General features: G+C 51.2%; 1 protein-coding gene across 1 annotated transcript; it reads right to left on the bottom strand.

The window, feature by feature from the left end:
* Positions 1–1,020: 1,020 nt before the first annotated feature.
* On the bottom strand, positions 1,021–14,883 carry DUSP8 (dual specificity phosphatase 8). The gene is made up of 4 exons (XM_010711001.3): positions 9,785–14,883; positions 7,833–7,992; positions 7,506–7,629; positions 1,021–7,138 (listed from the first exon to the last, which is right to left on the bottom strand). The coding sequence occupies exons 1-4, from the start codon at positions 10,049–10,051 to the stop codon at positions 6,061–6,063; spliced, it is 1,629 nt and encodes a 542-aa protein (XP_010709303.1). The 5' UTR covers positions 10,052–14,883; the 3' UTR covers positions 1,021–6,060.
* Between the last annotated feature and the right edge of the window lie 31 nt (positions 14,884–14,914).

Genomic DNA, 14,914 nt, shown 5'->3' with positions numbered 1-14,914 from the left:
GCACAGAGCTGCAATGAACTCGTCACAGCCCAAGGTAAGCAGCATCCTATATCCGCAATAGCAGAGTCTGCCACACAAGACTCATAGAATTATTAATGCTGGAAAAGACCACTAAGATCATCTAATCCAACCATCAGCACCCACCCCCACCATGCCCGCTATCCACATCCCTCAGTGCCACATCTACATTTTTCTTGAACACCTCCAGGGACGGTGATTCCACCACCTCCCTGTGAACAGTCCTCACCTTTCTTTCCATCCAGTGTTTTCTGCCTCGGAGGGGTGAAGCCCATATCTTCAGCCCAGAAAGTCGTAGGTGTACAACTAACAGGGCTGGAGGGGCGGGAGAAAGAGATGTCCTTTGGAGGATCTCAGATTGAAGTGACCCCAGTGGGGACATCCCAGCCACGGGGGCTTGCAGGACAGAGGTGCCTCTTAGTGACCCCCTCTCCCCATGCCCCTGCTGTGGGTGGCCGCAGCCTGGAGTGGGACAAAGTGAAGGTAGAGGTGGCACTGTCTGGCAAGCCTTTAAAGAGGCCACAAGATAAATAAATAGCAGCCCTATTTCAGTGGCTGCTATATTTAGCTCAAGGAACATTTATTTATAGGCTTGGCAGTCATTCTGAGTCAATAAAAGCACAAGAGCTGGAAAAAGGACGTTTCTGGGTTTCTCATTGCAGTAATGGTTTGTGCTGTGCAAACCACAAGGACGGACACGGGGAGGAGAGTGCTCAGTGACTGCAGTGGGATGAGAGGATGGTTCCTAAAACAGTGGGATGCAGTGTGGCAGCCCTGGTACCTGCTGAGGGTGGATGTCTCTTCTTTGCTGAGGGGAAGCTGGTGCTTTGAATTAATTGTGCTCCAGCCACAGGGCCCTATAAATACATGTAGGTCTGGCTGCGTGTCCAGCTCTCCATCAGATCTGCCGGATGCAGCCAAAAACGCGTTGCCTTCTCCAAACCAGGACCCTCCAGCCCCAACCTGAGCAGCTTCCCCACAAACCAAGGCCGACAACAGCTGTTAAAACACCTATTTGGGTATTTATTACAACACATCGTTTCAAAATACAAAAGAAAGGAAAAGAAAGAGGGGATAGAGAAGCACTGCTGCTTACAGCCTCTGGTAATAAATAAAATAAAGACGGGGCAGAGGCAGGATGTCTCTCTGAGTCCGAGCGGGCGAAACGAGCCGTGTTCAGTCCCACCCGCAGCAACAGGGGGAATATGGTGGGATCGGCAGCCAGAGCATCTTCCCTGCTCAGGACCTGCACGGTGTCTGCAGTGGATGCAGACCCCTTCCATGTGTTGTGCTCTCAGAGGAGGGGCTGGATCCTGTGGGGATGCTGGCGGGAGCTGAGCTGCAGTGCGAGGGGCCCTGCCCGCTCCCACCCCATCCAAGCACAGGTGAGGTAGGAAGGGTGATGCCAGAGTGGGACCCCGGGCTCTGCAGGGGCTCTCTGCAGCTGAGACCTGAGCTCTGGTCCTGGAGCAGCCTCGGGAATGAGTTCAGCACAGGGTGATGGGAACGAGCCCAACCCATGAGGAGGCAAAGTAGTGACAGAACAGATTGTGTCAGGACTGCGTGGGGAAGGGCATTGTTAAAATCCCCAGATCAAGATGACGTTTCATGGGGCTCACGGTACAGAGAGTATTTCAAACCATGGTGCAGATGGGGCTCCTCTTCCCTTTCCCTAATGTCTCCTCCTAGCAAAATATTCCCCTTACAGCCACCTGAAAACCTCTGGGCTGCGTAAACAGCCTATGTGATGGGTACATAAAACAAGGTCAGAGCTCTGCCTGATTAATGGCATCCTGCTTTATCAGCCTCAAACAGACAGAGGCACTGGCACCATGAGGACACTCACACCAGGAGAACCCATGACATCTTTCTGGGATGAAACACCAGTGGGTGGGCTTGGCTGAGTGGGGTGAGAAGGGGATTTGTGAACCAGAAGCAGCAGTGGAATCCAAGCCCATCTGGGTGGAGCTGCAGCCTCAAGGTGCAACCAGCAGAAGGTGAGAGGGTCATGACCTGGAGGGAGCTGCCTCTGTGAGCAGGGTGCCTGGCCAACACTCATTGTGGTTAACACTTTAGGCTTTATGCTTTGCCATTTTATTCTCCATTCCTGGTGCTGGTGGGTTCCTGCCTCTTGTAAACAGGTGGCAGTATGGGGGAGAGGAGCTGCAGGAAGGAAGGGAAGAGTTAAAGAGAATGGGTCTGCCCCAGGTTTGGTTTGTTTATGTCCTTGGAAAGCACCACCCTCCAAACCCTCAGACAAGGGTCTGTTAGGGCTGTTTGTCTCCTCTGGCTTGGGAGCAGAGAGAAGGTGTGATGGGGCCTTGTGTTTATTCACAACAAAGAAACAAGGAGCAACATACAAGGAGTAAGAAGCAAAAAAGTACATAATCATAACCATAATAATCATAATAATAATCATAAATACTTAAATCTATCATTCATAGATTGCAATGACAACACTGATAGCTTATTATCATTAGTATTAAGAATGGTAGGGGGAACAGGACAGTGGGAGGGGGTTCTGTGGGGCACAGTCTCCTAAGAGGCAGACGAAACAGGGACAAATGTCCAAAGAAACAAACAAAGAGAAGGGCTGGGAAGGCAGCAGGGGCTGGGGATGCTGCCACAGAGGCTGGGGACGAGCCTGCTCCGACCCAAGCCTCCGGCTTAGTGTTGCCAACCTGATCACTGCCCTCCCTCCAGGTTTGCTCAGCCCCAAAATGTGGATGGGAAGGATCCAGCTGAGGGGCTCATGCCTGGAGACAGTCAGGGGGCTGGAGTGATGTTCCTTCTAGCCAGAAGGAAAGCTGTGGTTTGGTCCATCCTTCATATGGTCAAAAGCCCCAACACCACCAGCGCTGCATCAGGGATGATGCAGGTGTGGACACAGTGGGGTGTCGTGGACCACAGGGCATGTGGCAGCTGCAGTGTCTAACCAGCTTTGATGGTTCCTCCCTTAGAAGGAGAGACCTTTTCTCTCCACTGCTCTCACTTCTGCCACTACAGGAAAACCACCCTCATCAGATGAGGGTGGACACCATTTGGGTCCCAGTGAAACTTGGATTGAGTAGTCTGGTTGCAAGAGCCCATAAAACGTCTTGGTCAGAAGATGATGGGGAGGACTACAAGCCAACACATCCACCCTCATGAGAACTCTTTGATTCGTGGACAAAGTTGTCCATCAGGCAGATTGGAAAAATCACTGACATTAATTGCAAGCCTCTTGGTGACCCTCATGGTTCAGGTTTAGCACTGGCAGTTAGCCCCAGTTCAGGCAGGGCTGCTGCAATACAAGGTGTTTTCTGGATGTTGCCTTAAAACTTTGCACAAGAGGGCTTCTAATGCACACACCCAGCATAAAGGGGAAGGATGAACATGAAGGACTTCAGAAGAAGACTGCAGAGGTGATGAATGTCTTGGTAGCTATGATCTATCTACGAATCCTAAAAGGTTTCTTTTTGCTCTAGTTTCAGAGAAGAGAGGAGCCCATAGTGCCTAACACCTCGAGCACAGCTGAGGAGCATTCCGGGGCATGACAGAGAGATGACAAAATGCGAACCATGCATCCGCCTCTGCAGACATTCAGAGTCTTGTCTACAACACTCACCCTTTCCTTCCTGACATACTCCAGCTGCTTTTTTTGTGTGTTTGTAACACACCACGCCAGCTAATGGGATGAGTTATGTGAGTGCTTGCTACTGCCTCACCATGCCAACCTGTCATCCTCTTTCTGTAAATTAATGCCCAGCAGGGAGGCCCTACAGTGAGTGCAACTCCTGAAGAGCTGCCTAGCTTTTGAGATGGAGGTGATGGGTAGAGAATGATTTCATCTTCCTTTTGTGGCCAGGAGAGGCAAATTTCTCAAGTTTCAATGAAAGCACAGCAAAAATCACAGGCAGAAAGATGTAAATGAGGTTGTCATTAAATGAGGTTGGCAGAGCAGGCAATAACTAAAGGGGTGTAAATTGCTGAAAGCTGAGGAAGCAAAGGCTGAAAAGCCCTGGCACAGCTTTACTAGCATCACCACCTCTCAAACCATAGGGTTAGCTTGCAGCTGCAAGGCCAGGAGAAGGAATGTTCTTTTTACCTTCTCCAAGGTTTGGGTCAGCATGACTGAGCTGGCTTGAGGAGTTTGCTGAAGGCAGTGATGGATGGTGGTATGCTCTCAAGGGACCTTGGGGAACCAAGTGAGGGCACGTGGGATCTCCCCAGCATGGCCTCCTTGTAAAACAGCAAGAACAAAGCCATGTTGAAGACAGCAATGAACCTCTAGACAGGTTTGTCTCAGCTCCGGGCACCCAGATGGAGGCAGAGGAGGTCAGGGAACAGCAAGCTGCTCCTCCTTGCTCTATCACAGCTCCTTATGCCTCTGGGCTGTGTTCACTGTTTAACCTGAGATCGTTTATTTTTGTCATGTGTAAGTTGATTTAGCGATAGAAACGAACAACAAAAAGAGGTACAAAGCTAAGGGAGAAAAAAGGAATGGATCCAGAAATGGAGAATGCTCAAAGGATGACACAGGACATAGACACGCACGAACGGAGACCCCTGAGGTATTAGCTTTGCAAGCTAGCGCAAGATGAGGGGGAAAGTAAAGACAGCCACAGGGAGAGATGTGCTTTGCAGCAGAGGCAGCTCAGTGCCTACAGCTCCAGGAAGCAGTTTCTCAGTAAGCCTGAATTTGGGCGTTGGGTTGCAAGGTCTTGGCTCCCTACTGGTGAGGGCAGCCAGGAAGCAAGGAGGGATCTGCAAACACGTTTCCCTAGAAGAACTCAGCCCAAGAGTTTTGGGACTGGGAGGGACAGGCAAGACACCCCTTAGATGAAATCCCAACTGCCACCAACCTTCCCTTCTAACGCTGCTGTGGCATTGGATGCCTTCTCCTTCCATGCGTATCCCTGGGGATGCCCAGTGCCCTTCCCTCCATCTCAGTGACTTGCTCCTCTCTGTCTCCAGCCAGAAAGGGCAGCACGAGGGAGGGAAGGGGATGATAATGGCCAGGATGGGAATGATGGCTGTGATGGGGTAGGGGAAGAAAATAGGGACCAAGGGAGCGAAGAAGCGGCAGCAGCTTCCAGAAAGGGAGTTTCTGGCTCAGTTTGTGTTTTAAGATTTTATGACTTCCTTGTTCACTTGTTTGTTTCTAGAAAAGGTGCTCCAAAGAGTTTTCTGTCCCCTTTTTGCTGCACTCAGAGGGAATGGGGGAAAATCTTTGTCGTCGACATGATCTATAGAAGGAGCCACAGGCCTCAGATATTGCTTAGAAACTCGTATTTCAGATTTAAATACCATACACAGTAAAAATAGAGCTGAAAGTACCGCCCCACATTGTCTGCAAATCATTGCCAGAATGAAACAGCTTCAATAAATTAAAAACAAAACAAAAAAAATTGAAATATTATTTACGTCTCAATAAAAATCGCAGTAAAACCATTTACCTTTTTTCCTTTGTGTGTGTGTGTTTTCTTTATATTATATATAATATATATTTATATATGTATAGGGCTGCTCTAGTGCAGCATCTTTAGGATACTCAGCCAGAGAAACACGGGGGCACATGCTTAGTGCACTGGAGTGTGGGGAGGGATAGCTGGGTTGCCTCCTCCCCACTTCGACAGAGTGATGCTGTGCTCTGTCCTCATGGGACTACGTCCTGCCCCAGCCAAGAACAGGCTCTGCTCATCCTCCCAACCCCAAATGGTAATTCCTGCACCTTCCCTTTCAAATTTTACACCCCAGATTCAAATACGTGGCTCTGAGGGCTGCTCTCCCATCACTGCTCCATGTGCAAAAGCCCAGGGTGATGTCACCGCGAGCTGGAGGCTGCTAGGGTGGGAGAACCAGGGTGGGCATAGGGAGGGACACTAAGCATTCACCGTGATGTTTCCTGACTCTGGATTCATTCCTCTTTGCTTTCATTTTGATGTGCGTGCTTCCAAAAATGTGCACGCGGGTATAAATACTCCCCACCCGCCCTCCCTGCATCTCTCCCCATCTTAAATATCCCCCCACCCCTTTCTCTCTAACCACCCACGATGGATGTCAGGACACCTCGATGATCTCCATGCTGCCTGAAAAGCTCGACTGTTTGCCTATTTTGCCCAGCTCCTCCCGGGACCTGCCCTCGGACATGGTCTCCTCGAACTCCATCTGGCAACTCCTCCTCTTGAACTGCTTCTCGGCGCCAGCTTCCTCATGCCAGCTGTGCCTCCCATCCCGCGCCTCAGCCCGCTGCTTGTCCCTCAGTCTGATCTCGCAGCCCCCTGGCATCCCATTGCAACCAAATGGGGGGTACGGGCTGGTGCCGCTGAACAGCGTCCCACCGCCGGTGCCACCGCCACCGCTACTGGCTGAGTCCGTGCTGAAGTACCATCCTCCCTCAGAGGAGGGGGTGCTGGGGGAATCGAGGTGGACGCTCCCCCAGGAGCCATTGGAGGCCTGCGGTGGGCCAGGCAGGCTGAGCCTTGGCTGGAGGCTGTCGTCCGCCCCAGGGCTCTTGCGGGCAGAGCCGATGTTGAGGCTGAGGCCGTGGGCTGGTGAGCCGGCTTGGTGCCGGTGCTTGCGTCGCTGCCTCACCTTGGCTTCCAGCAGGAGGTCTGGCCCACTGGGCCAGTCGGGGCTGTCGGGCACTGGGGAGAACTGGCCGCTGGTTGCCGAGGGGCTGTCCAACTTGCAGAGCTTGGGGGCCTCCCCAGTGCTGGGAAGGCCTGGGGGGTCCTGCCGCAGGCCGGGGGAGTAGGCAGATTTGATGTCCAGGGAGAAGGAGCGTTTCAAGCGGTTGGTATCCTGAATGCGCTCCGAGGAAAGGTGCAAGCCATTGAGTCCCTGCTGCAGTGCCGTGGGTGACAAGACCTTGGGCGGCCCACTTTGCCTTTCAGGGTCACTGGGTGGGGGTGCAGAGGTTGTGCTTCTTGGTACGTCCTCAACCTTTTCTGAGGTAGACAGTGTGGGGTGCCTGCCAGCCTCAGATGCCTCGGTTGGGTCCTGAGGAGCTTCTCCCTCACCCCGGTCGCCCTGGGCCTTCAGGGCCTTAAGGAGCTTTAGGCTCCTCTCGTACTCCAGGAGCTGGCCCAAGAAGTTGAAGTTGGGTGAGATCGATGGGCGGCGGTCCTTAACAAACCTGCCAAGAGGCACAGAAGCCCTGGTTGGTGCTTAGTCCTTTAGTAAGTCACCCTCTAATCTCTTGGCCTCTTTGGGAGAAGAGGCATTATCCAGAACCCTCTGAACAGAGAGGTCTGGGACCTCCCTGACTAAAGTTAGGATTGTTCAGATTCTAGGGGTTTTTCCTGCCCACACACCATTTTACTGCTCCCATCATTGCATGCACTATGTGAAGGAATATTTTGGTTTGGTTTCACCAGCACTTAGCCAAGGCAAGACAGAGCTTCAAGGAGCAACCGCCCTCTCCTTCTGGGCTCAGGCTGCTTTCCTTCCCTGGACTGAGGCACACCAGCATAACCCCTCCCTGTCTTCTGGGGAATGCTCACCTGTAAGCATCGTCGGATGACATACCCATGGTCTTCATGATGTAGGCGATAGCGATGGTGGCTGACCGGGATATCCCTGCCAAGCAGTGCACAATCACTTGGCAACTGGACACCTTGGCCTTGTCTGGAGCACGGTAGAGAAAACAGAGAGAAAACATTGATATGATCAGAGACATTGTGCAAAATGACTCTGGCCTTTATCCCCAACCCTCTGCTCCTGTGTGTGAAAGGAGAAGAGCTGCTGGAAATAGGCTGTGGAGGACAGAAAAAGAGACCAGATTTCGAGGGCTAACTGATGGGTCTGTAATTATTGTAATGAAAGCTTACCAATAAATTCAATGGATTTATCCAACCAGGGAAGCAGCTTCTCACAGTAGTTGTCATTGACAGGAATGCGCATGAAGTGACTATCACAGATGAAGTCTGGCTTGGGACAGGAGTTGCTGGCATTGAGGACATAGCTTATCCCATTCTGCGTCATCAAGTCCTGGTGGGAGAGAAGGAATTGAAGGATCAGCTGAGTTCTGTGCTTCTCCACACACTCCTGGCTGTTAGCCATCCCAATATTTGCTCCTATGGGTCTTCTGCGGGCTCCTTGACCCAACTGGACAACCAGCTGATACTACACAACTGATGCTCTGCATAGACTGGCTGAGAGAGATGTGCCCATTTAGATAGGGTAGGCTTGTAATTCAGCAGATCTTTACTTCGGTACCTCAGCCTGACCAAAGAACCCTGGAAAGGTGTTCCATATGGGAAAGTAAGAAAGGAGACCAATGAAAAGTCTCACTGAAAGTCCAGAAAGTATCCGTTGAGAGAGGAGTGGTACCTCACCAACCAACTTGGTTATTAGTAGCACTCCATACTAACCAATGTCAACTCTTTTTTTTACTTTCAACCCACACAGAAAAGCACTGGGAGTTCTTACAGTCTTACTAGTTGTTCACACTTCTTCACTAAATTGTGCTGCATTTTAGCCTACAAGAGGCTCATTTCAGGCTTTAGTGACTTATCACTCAGAACTTCCACTTGAAAGGAACCATCTTTTCCCTCTTTTTTATTCTGGAGTGAACCTGGGCCTTTTTTCTGTGACTTTTTGCTTCAGTCACTCAGTGGCCACCATCACTGCCCATATTTGAGTCAATAAAATGACAAGATAATAAGGGTCAGATGAAATACTGCAATAAAGGGGTGACCTATGGACTATCCCCTAAAGAACTGGCTTGCTGAGTGCATACTACTATAAACGCACCAAGCTCCATTCTCTCCCTCTCAGGACAAAGACAGCTTCATCTACATGTGTTGCTGACACAAAATTCCTGGCTGCCCTTTCCTCTTCCCACCTGATTATGTATTGTCTGTACAACCAAGGGCACATTGCATATATGAACAAAGAATGCCTGTGTCAGCTGCCTGACCTGAACTATTTCAGAGAAGATCTAGAATTAAACAGGAGGAGAAAATAAATCTGTGAGTTGAGGAATCCTTCCATATGTGCAGTGTGCCTCTCAACGTGTTGGAGAGGAGAAGCTTTGCCTTTGTGTGACCTCTGCACTTGACCCCACTCTGCTGCCTACGAATGGAGCATCTTTTGGCCACCACACTGCAGTGCTGGCAGAAAATGCAGCTCCAAAAGATAAACAAAACCCTCTGAGGAGGTGGGGAGGAAAAGAAACCATAAATTTTCTTGGCTGACATTGGCCCTCAGGAGATTTTGTCTGTGGCTGTCTGGTGGCCAGTCCCTGCCCATCCCAGCTCACAGGGGGGCTGTCCCCAGCAGGCTCCACAGAACCCAGCCTTGACTCCATGGAGCCAGCCAGCTTCTAAGCTCACATTCTTGGCATTTTTCTCCTTCATTTCATTCTACTCCCTATATACATTTTTTTTTCTCCCTCCTTTCTGTCTCTATCCTGCTTTGCTCTCCTGGTCCCACTACCCACTCCTGCCCTGAGCAAGAATGTCTGCCTGGCTCCCTCCTGCCAGTGGCATTTTAGCTGCAATTCCTCTTTCTTTCTTCTTGCTGTTATTTTCCCTTTAAACAAAATTCTTTCCCTGCCACGACATCACGATGTTGTCCTTCCAGCACTTCAAAAGTGCAGTATCCCTCCTTTCTCCTTCCTCCCCCTAGCCAAATTTTGCCCACTTTTGAGTCTCCTGAACAAGCCACTGGCCAAAGCTGCCCATCCCCATACTTCTACTCTCTTCACGGCTGGAGGAGTCACCACCCAGTCCTCTCCTAGACAGGACACAGCAGACACATCTCTGCAATGGGGCTGTACCTTGTTCAGGACATCCTTCTGGGAACCCAGGTAGAGATGCGGCAGGATGCGTGTGGGGCCGACGTTGGCCACAGGCAAGCAGGGCTGGGAGATACTCATCGGCAGGATGGCAGCTGGCTTCCCCTCACAGAGCCCCGGGAAACAGGATGAGAAGGTGGCAAAGCCTCCTGCAGAGAAAACAGGGGCATTGAGCTCACAGCAGTAAGTCTGGGACCAGCAGTACTTGTCACCTGGAGGGCTGGGGATGAAATGGTGATAATTGCCCATGATGAGTGCAGAGCTTTGCAGAACAAAAATCCAACAACCAATGTTAACCAGTGCAGACACATTGCGATGACTGTGCCACACACACACAGAAGAGCCAGCTCTTCTTCTTCCTGCTGCAGCTGGATGTTAATGCACATGTGAGGTAACTTAGAATCATACAATCATCTAGGTTTGGAAAAGACCTTCAAGACCATTAAGCCCAGCCATTAATCTGACTTACCAAGTTACATCACTAAACTTAGCACTACATCCACACATCTTTTCAGTACCTCTCAGGGATGAGAATTGCACCACTTCCCTGGGCAGCCCATCCCAATGCTGGATCATCTCCATTTCTCCTAAGGTTCAATCTAAACCTCCTCTGGTGCAACTTGAAACGGCCTTGCATTGCCTCCTGCCTTTCACAAATTCATCCAGACAAATGACAGGAACCTGCTTACCCTCTGGGGATAACTAGGGTCACTTTTTGATAGTAAAAAACACCAGGGCAGGATGACTTGATGGGCTATTGCTGAACAAGCCCAAGCCTGGGATTTCTGACCAGAGTACCACATGGCTACCTGTAGGCCATTGCACTTCAGCTGACTCACAGTCTGGCAGTGATACTGTGCACAGATTTCCTGCCTTTCTAATAGCCAAAGGCTGGCCCGGTTTGCACGGTGGCACTTATTAGAAAAGGGAGCCTGCAAAATTGGAGAGGGGGCTGCAGTGTACATTTTGCCAGAAGGGGAGAAATTTAATTTATCTTGAACAGATTTCCTCACCATTTTTCACAGTCTGATCTGGGTGAACATGACAGCAAGCAGTGCCCAGTGTTCCACAACAAGCTATTCATACCATCTCAGCATATCAAAGCCCACTATCAAGAGAAAATGCCCAGGCGGAGTTGCAATAGGTGGCATCTGACAATGGTATGGTGTCTGGCACTATCAAATGCATGGTCTAAATGGGAACAAACCTGCCCCAAAGCCAATTTCCCGCTCATGCGGCAGGAATAGAGGCTTTGGCAGAGCAGTGAGCATTGCTGTAGCAACACAAAGCACTGCTGCACATCATGCATGGTCACATAAGGGCACTGGTTATCTCGATTTGTGGAGTCGTGCTCTGTAGTATAAAAGACTCAGCGACAGTTAATGGTGTAGCTTGAAATGGGATCTGAGCTTGCAGCCTCTACCTCTACCGTTGTGTGCCGAGTCACAACACATCCAAATGCAGAATGTGGAAAAGGAAACACGGAACACTTATTTGCCAACACTGGAAGACTACGATGACTACTCTTGCACAGTGATCCTATTCCTTAGGGTACAGTAAGATGGTGGCCTGACCTCATTCCCTTCCAGAAGAAGACAGCTGAGCAGTACATCTTTGTAATAGGGGGCACCTTGGGTTATATCAACCCAACCAACATTCTCCGAGGTCTTCCCAATCATAAAAAATGAGCACATCGCCCAAAGGGCAGTAAAGACTCTGGGGTTTGAATGAGATCTGTGTACTTCCTCCTTTTGAAAGTTCCTATCTTGGATCCAGCACCACAGGATTCAACACTACTGCCTATCTCTGCAGTGGAATGAGTCCTTTTAACGAGCCCTCACTAATGACTGCTCCACTCAGCCTCTTCTCTTGGCATGAGAGCAGGCTTGGCATGCTCAGTATACCTTCTCTAGGATTTTGTGGCAGTTCTGCTGATTCCTCTGAAGCAAACTCCTGGAATCCAGAGCAGGGCACAAAATCACTCTCACACCATCCTCCATCACCATCTCCTTGCATCTTGTAAGTTACAGCCTCCTCCAGGGGAGCAGCTCCTGCATCAATCCCAGAAGACATCCTCCAGCCATCCTTCCTCCTCTCTCTTACATTTCCCTGGCTGGTGGCTAACAAAAGGCTCAGCTTTAAAACTTGGCTGAGTCAGGAGGCAAAGAGTTAAAGCACCTTATCATCTTCTCTAGCACTTCCTCTTCTCTGGCTCCCTCTGAAATGACATCACCTCTCAACTGGGACATTAAATCACAGCGAAAGAAGGAGGCCCAGCACAGGTGCAGTGCAGCTCTAGTTACCACTCACCCTGGTGCCATGTCCCCATTGCCAAGGAGTGTAAATTAGCACCCTGCACACGTGTCGCTGCCCCACTTGAGCTGCAGGCACACGTGGGGAGAAGCTGGGGGAGAAAGGTTTGCATGGTGAAGAAAGCGTGCCTTCTGCAAGCGTGGAGGGTGTAACAGGACACAGATTTGACTCGTGCACAATGATGTGGGGGGTTTTCAGAGAAACTCGGTGTGTTTGTGAGGAGCGGGGCACACGTACAGCATGAGAGAGCAGTGCTCTGTTCCCCAGCCTCTCACTCTTGCTCCTAACCATCAAGAGCCGCCCGAGGCTGCCTCCAGCTTCAGATCCCTCTTCAAAAGCCATGAGCATGTGGTGACCTCATCGTTACAACAGGCTGGGACACGCCGGCATTGCCTTTTCCCCCCTTGGCCTCCCTTGCATGAGAAGCAGCAGTGGGAGCATAGGCCACTCGTTGGCCCCAAGCAAATCTCTTTCAGCTGCGCTTCCATCCCTCCTGTCCTCATTTCCCCCACGCTCTCCACTCCTCTCACAGCTGCTCAGGGGAAACCCTAGAGATGGGTACCCACTGCTGGTCCAACCCCGCGGCAGTACTCACCCCGCCTGTGCCGGCTGCTCCAGCATGCCTTGCATTTTTAGAAAGCAAAGCAGCTCTTCCAAACAATCCCAAAGGCGGTGAGTGTCCCTGGCAGTGTTCCCACCAATACCTGGGTTTTCCCCTTTGCACCCCAGGCCACATACCCCAGCCTTTGTTCAGAGAGCAGAGGAGCCTGGTGGTCTTCCTTCCTCTGGGTACATGGAGAATTAGGGTCAGGAAAGAGTTCTATCTGATGTATGTGGGTGCTTATGGGTCTTATCAATGTTTCCCCGTGGCCTGGCTTGCTGGTGAGGGGCTTTTGGCAAAGAAGGAAGCCATGAGGCAGCACCAGGGGAGAGTGAAAACAGAGTGTGAAAACAACCCCTAAATGTTGGAGGCTCATTCAGCAATATCGCCAGAGAAATAATCCTGGGCATTATCACTTGCAGCCTTGCTGAATGGCCCCGGAGATGGGGTAGTATCTGGTGGCCAGCAGAGGAGGGGAAAAGTCCCACACTGCTATCCCACGTCCACCTTCATCTTCACTAGGCTCTCCCTGCCGTGCATCAAAGAGCTTTCAAGTGAAGGTGGATTTGTTGGGAACAAAGAGCTCCTGTGTTGGTGCCAGGAACATGGATAATACCAGAGGGTGAGAGAGGCACCAGGGACCTCTCCATTGTCACTTTATCATAGAATCAACAAGGTTGGAAAAGACCTCTAAGAAGATCTTATTATCCAATTATCCAATCCAGCCATTCTCCTATCACCAGCATTTGGAAATGCAGCTCGTGGCATGGACACCGGCAACACCTCATCTGTTTTCCAGCCTTGGACGTTGTCCCCAACTCTGGCAAAAACACAACAGCCTGCCCAGAAGGAGATAGGGAAGAAACGATATGTTCCTGCACTGTGTTACTGTTCTACAGCAGCCAGCCAGAGCTGCAAGCCCCAAGACCAGGAGCAGACAGGAGAGCCACAGCAGGTGTTAAAGAGGTGCTTTACAGCCTACCCTCACTGTACCTATAGCAAACATTAAGAAGCTGCTGGGGGTTTCCGAGCAGGTGCCAGAGCTTTTGCAGCAGTCTGGCACAGCCTCAGTGCCTACCAGCTAACAGCCCAGTAAGCGCTGAGATGCTGCCACACTGTGCTGAAGACCCCTAACCCCTCCCAAACCTCCCAAGAGGAGGCTGAGAGAGGCTCTGCCCAGCTCTCATTAAGATGCCTGCGGTGCTGGCAGCCGCTGCCAGGGTGGCACGTGGCAAGGGGCAGCAGGCACACGCGCCAGCATACATCTCAGCAGTGCTGGGCTGGGGTGCAGCCGAGCAGCCTCCAAAATGGGATTCTGGGAGATTTGGACAAGAGCTGGGGACGTTACAAGAACCTTGCCTCAACGGCAGGTTGAATGGAAAGAAGGTTGGCAGAGGGGCCAGGCACAGCGCGTGTCATCCTCCAAGCCGCTGGGAAAATCCCTCCTTGTGAAGCGCCGGCTCCCTGCTGCTTGTGCTGGGTGGGAGCTGAGCCGGGTGCTGTGATGCAATGCTGCTTACTGTCACCATTACTCACTGCACGCTGGGAAGCTCCCGGCTTCCTCAGACCTTCCTGGTGCCAGTGGTTGAGTTTTCCCCCTGCTATCCCCTTGCTGTTTCCCATAGCAGTGATGCCCGGTGCTGTCTCACTGGGTGAATTCCCACTGCTCTGCATCCTGGCCAGCTGCCATCTCCTGGCTGCAGCAATGGATGAGCTGCCTCCCTGTTGTACTGCCTGTCACTGCAAAGCACGCTTTCTGCACTCATCATTGCTAAGCCCAATCCTGCACAGCCTCCTAGATATACCACAGCCAGCCAAGCACATGGGCCCTCTCCAGCTCCTGCTTTCACCCATCTCAGTGCAATGGAGGAGCTATCTGCTGCTCTTCCATCACACACTGCACTGCCGCCCTCCCTCCATCCTGCCCAGCCCTTATGCTTTCCCCAGCTCAGGCTCTGCTTTCATCCTCCCTTCATTCAGCTCTACATTTCATCACCCCTATTGCTGGCTCCTTTTATTTTCCAAGCGGGTGCGATGAGAAAGCCGATGAATCAGCCCTGTTCCTGATACACATGAATTCCCCATTTTCCCAAGCATCACCCCCAGCAGCTTCGGGGTGACCTTGGGGATCAGTCCTGGACCCCACCTCATTGCTCACACTGCACAAGCAGAGAAATTCCTTAAAAAAAAAAAGGAAA

The sequence above is a fragment of the Meleagris gallopavo genome, chromosome 5, assembly GCF_000146605.3.
Source record: "Meleagris gallopavo isolate NT-WF06-2002-E0010 breed Aviagen turkey brand Nicholas breeding stock chromosome 5, Turkey_5.1, whole genome shotgun sequence".
Classification (NCBI taxonomy): Eukaryota; Metazoa; Chordata; class Aves; order Galliformes; family Phasianidae; genus Meleagris; species Meleagris gallopavo.
The sequence above is the reverse complement of the archived record's forward strand: the minus strand, read 5'-3'. Positions and strand labels throughout refer to the sequence as shown.